The 4,074-nt window shown below is 37.1% G+C and overlaps 1 protein-coding gene across 1 annotated transcript; it reads right to left on the bottom strand.

The window, feature by feature from the left end:
• Window positions 1-1,154: 1,154 nt before the first annotated feature.
• Window positions 1,155-3,046, bottom strand: LOC142231465 (uncharacterized). Its single transcript, XM_075302072.1, has 2 exons — window positions 2,980-3,046; window positions 1,155-2,918 (listed from the first exon to the last, which is right to left on the bottom strand). The coding sequence occupies exons 1-2, from the start codon at window positions 3,044-3,046 to the stop codon at window positions 1,249-1,251; spliced, it is 1,737 nt and encodes a 578-aa protein (XP_075158187.1). The 3' UTR covers window positions 1,155-1,248.
• Window positions 3,047-4,074: the final 1,028 nt, after the last annotated feature.

The following is a 4,074-nucleotide window of genomic DNA, read 5'->3' as shown; positions in this document are numbered from 1 at the left end:
TTTGACCACCGGAGCTATTGGAGGAGCAAAATTCATCCCGGTTGAAATTTGGTACGTGGTGGAATTTGGTACATTGCGCTAGTATATGGCCGCTAACAACCATGCCAAAATTGGTCCATATCGGTCTATAGTTATATATAGCCGATCCCCAAAAATAATTTAACAAAATATTATTTCTATAGAAAATTTTGTCAAAATTTTTTTACTATAGAAAGTTTATTACTATAGAAAATTTTGTCAAAATTTTATTTCTATAGAAAATTTTGTCAAAATTTTATTTCTATAGAAAATTTTGTCAAAATTTTATTTCTATAGAAAATTTTGTCAAAATTTTATTTCTATAGAAAATTTTGTCAAAATTTTATTTCTATAGAAAATTGGTCCACATCGGTCTATAGTTATATATAGCCGATCCCCAAAAATAATTTACCAAAATTTTATTTCTACAGAAAATTTTGTCAAAATTTTTTTACTATAGAAATTTTATTACTATACAAAATTTTGTCAAGATTTTATTTTCATAGAAAATTTTGTCAAAATTTTATTTCTATACAAATTTTGTCAAAATTTTATTGCTATAAAAAATGTTGTCAATATTTTATTTCTATAGAAAATTTTGTCAAACTGAATTATTTACGTATTTAATAGGTCTTGTTTGTTTAATATATACCCCGTATGGACTAACTTACAATTGAGAAGACGGTGTTAAGAAGGTTTAAGATACCTTACCATCGGCTAGTGTTAACGCAACCCAAGTAATTCGATTGTGGATGACTGTCTTTAGAACAAGTTTCTATGCAACTCATGGTGGAGGGTACGTACGATTCGTCCTGGCCGAACTTACGGCCCATATACTTATTCTTACTTATTTTTACTTATAATTTAATTTAGTTATGAACAGAACTGTATGGTCACACTGGGCAAATATTTGACAGAAATCAAAATAGAATTCCACCAAATATTTTTAGGTCATATTGGATAAGTAACATCATGGTAGAATTATTTTCCAAAACCGGTATCCAGATAATTTGAAAATGGTTTTGGAAAAATGTTTGACACCCATATTGGTAACATATTTGCCTAGTGTGACCATAGCGAAACAACATAAACTTTAATATCAAATTGTATTACAACGACAAAACAAAAAACACATCACAACATTTACGATAATTTATTGTGCAAAAACTTCAACATAAATAAAAGTGGACTGTGCAAAATTAGCCATGAAATCAAAAACAATTAATTTTTCTAACCTCTACGATTTCCAGTTTTGCTATTGGCAAAACCTTGAGCTGCTTGATTATTGGCAAAAGCTCCAGTATTAGAAAAAGCTCCTCCGCCGCCAGCACCGCCTTGGGCATTTGCAAAAGAGTTACCTCCACCAACGCCCGAACTAGAGCTTGCTGAAGCCGATGCCACAGCATTGGCACTTGCACCTTTGCCGCCCTGACTCACCACAGAAGCATTGCTAGTGGCGGAATTGCTTACAGAACCATCGGTTCCTCGGGTTGAGGTCACACCAGATTGAGTGTTTGCTGCAGAATTTTGACCATTATTGCCCTGGAAGATGGATTGACTGCTAGAATCAGCCTGTGAGCCACTTGTATTGCCTTCGCGGAATACGGCAGAGTTGGTATTGGCAATATTACTGGAGGTACCAAATTCATTGTTATTGGTTGACTGGGAACCACTGTTGGCCTCTGAACGTTCCCCGGTGGCTGTTATTACTTGATTGGTGCCGGCATTCGATGTGGCGGCCTGTTGTTGTTTCGCATCAAAATTTAACGCTTGACTTTGAGCACTATTCGAACTCTGGGAACCATCTGCGGTTACCGCATTCATTTGAGCCACATTGGCAGAACTTACTTGGCCGCTGGTACCATCGGTGGCAAGATTGGATCCAATACTAGATGCTCCATTGTTCTGGGTGATTCCACTCTCATTCACTTCCTGATTGGTTTGAGTATTGGCACCTGCCTGTTGTTCGAATAATCCACCCTTGTTGTTGGCCAAACCTTGAGCGTTGGCATTTTGAGACTGAGGCTGATTACCAAATCCAGGCCTCTTGTTACCTCCAAATCTACGGTCATAGTCATTACCGGGATATACGAAGGGAATATATTGGGCTCTACGTTTAGGCCTAACATAATGTACTTGAGGATATGGCGATCTGGGTGCTACTTGGCGCACAGGGGCAGCGTAAACAGGTGCTGGAGGTGCAGAAGGAGTTCGGCGTGTTCTAAATCCTTGGCCATAAGTAAGACCATTGGTTGCAGCTCCTCCTGTAAAGCCCCCAGTGCTGGCTGAGGTCTGGCCCTGTTTTGTACGGCTGACGGCATTCGACTTGGAAAATGTATTGGTCACACCTACGTTTCCATATTGTTGGGTATTTGTTCGCGAATTGCTATTGGCTCTAGCCTTAGCGTTAAGACCTTGAGCTTGGGCTTGCGCCTGAGTATAAGCTCCAGCATCGGGTTGGTTATTGCGTGATAGGTCGAAACTTAGAGCTCCCAAACCGAATTGCACACCGCCATCGGGTGCACGTTGTAATCCAAAGGAACTCTGACCCCGATTTAAGGTCGTGCCCAGACTATATTGGCCAACATTCAAGTCATGCGACACGGCCTTGGAAACGGCGCCATTGGTCCGAGTTTGAGAACGGGTTAGGGTACTGCCAATTGGTAGACCACCCAATTCGATTTCTCGAGAAACTGCATTGCTTTTAGAAACGGTTGTCACGCCTCCATTACGGGCTCCTCCATTTGATTTCGTTATAGTTCTGGAATTGGCAACACCTTTGCTATACTCAACATTACCATAATCCACTTCACGTTCAAAAGCTGTACTGGTAGCCTTTGAAACGGATCCTGTTCTGGGTACATTTCTATACTGCTGTTGGGCATATTGGGCAGGACACACTGAAAGAGAACAATCTCGTATTATCCCAAATTAATTTGCTCCATGCTTATATAAGTTTACCTTGGATTTGTAAGATGGCTAGAAAAGTCACCAAGAGAAAGCCACATTTGAGGTTTTTGGCTAACATCGTTGATTTGATTGTGCGCAGATATGAAATATCCGTCTGTCTTAATGCTCGTGTTTAGTCTGTCTGAATCGCTTGTGAAACTAGAAAAGATGTTAAATTGTTTATTAATATCTCCCGTCTACTTCCTCGCCCGCTTTGGTTTTTTTTATGAGTTGTGTGGTTGTTGTATAGCGACGTGAATAAACTCTCTGACTTCGATTTGGGTTCTTGTCAAACTTGTTGGGTTTCACTGACTTCACCAGAACCCCCGAAACCAAAAAAAAAACAAGGGACAACAATAACATCGAGTGTTAGATACTAAACTAGCTACAATGGGCATCGTCATTCAAACGTCCATAAGTCGCAAACACATAAAGTGCTATTGTTTACATGTCCGTCGTGGTCATTTACAATTTTTTGGGTTCTGTCCATGACTTGCCTTGACTCTCGCACTCTATCACAATCAACGCCTCGGTTATAAATATTTTGGGATTTTTTTTTTTTTTTGACTTGGTCATTGATTTTGGTTTATAGCAATGAGTAGAGGGTAATTTTGTTATGCTTTTATTTATTTTAATGTTCTTATTTTAAAAATTAATATTTAGGAGAGAAACAATTTTGCCATGAATTGGTTGTGTTTGTAATGCAACAGTATATGAAATTTTAAACCAATGAAGATGCCTCTTAGTTGAAGATTTGCTTCTTTAAAAGCAAATTAAGTTTTATTTTTAAATTGAAAAAAAAAAAATATTATATATATAAAAAAAAATATTATATTTGTGCTTAGCATTGAAGATTCATTTCATTAAAGGCGTTTGAATAGATCTGAATCAAAAATATTATAGAAATCGTTCTTAAATTTGGTGTTTTTGGTAACTTCGCATTAGATATATATTACTAGGATTCAAGATTTTAAAATTTTTATTTAATAATGGTATTTTATTTGAGAATGACGATTTTTATACTTTGAATTGGGGATTTTAATCTTGCAAAGTACAAATATCTTAAATTTGCTTCCGAGCTTACATTACGCCAAACATAAATTTAAA

Source organism: Haematobia irritans, chromosome 3 (assembly GCF_050003625.1).
Source record: "Haematobia irritans isolate KBUSLIRL chromosome 3, ASM5000362v1, whole genome shotgun sequence".
NCBI lineage: Eukaryota > Metazoa > Arthropoda > Insecta > Diptera > Muscidae > Haematobia > Haematobia irritans.
The sequence above is the reverse complement of the archived record's forward strand: the minus strand, read 5'-3'. Positions and strand labels throughout refer to the sequence as shown.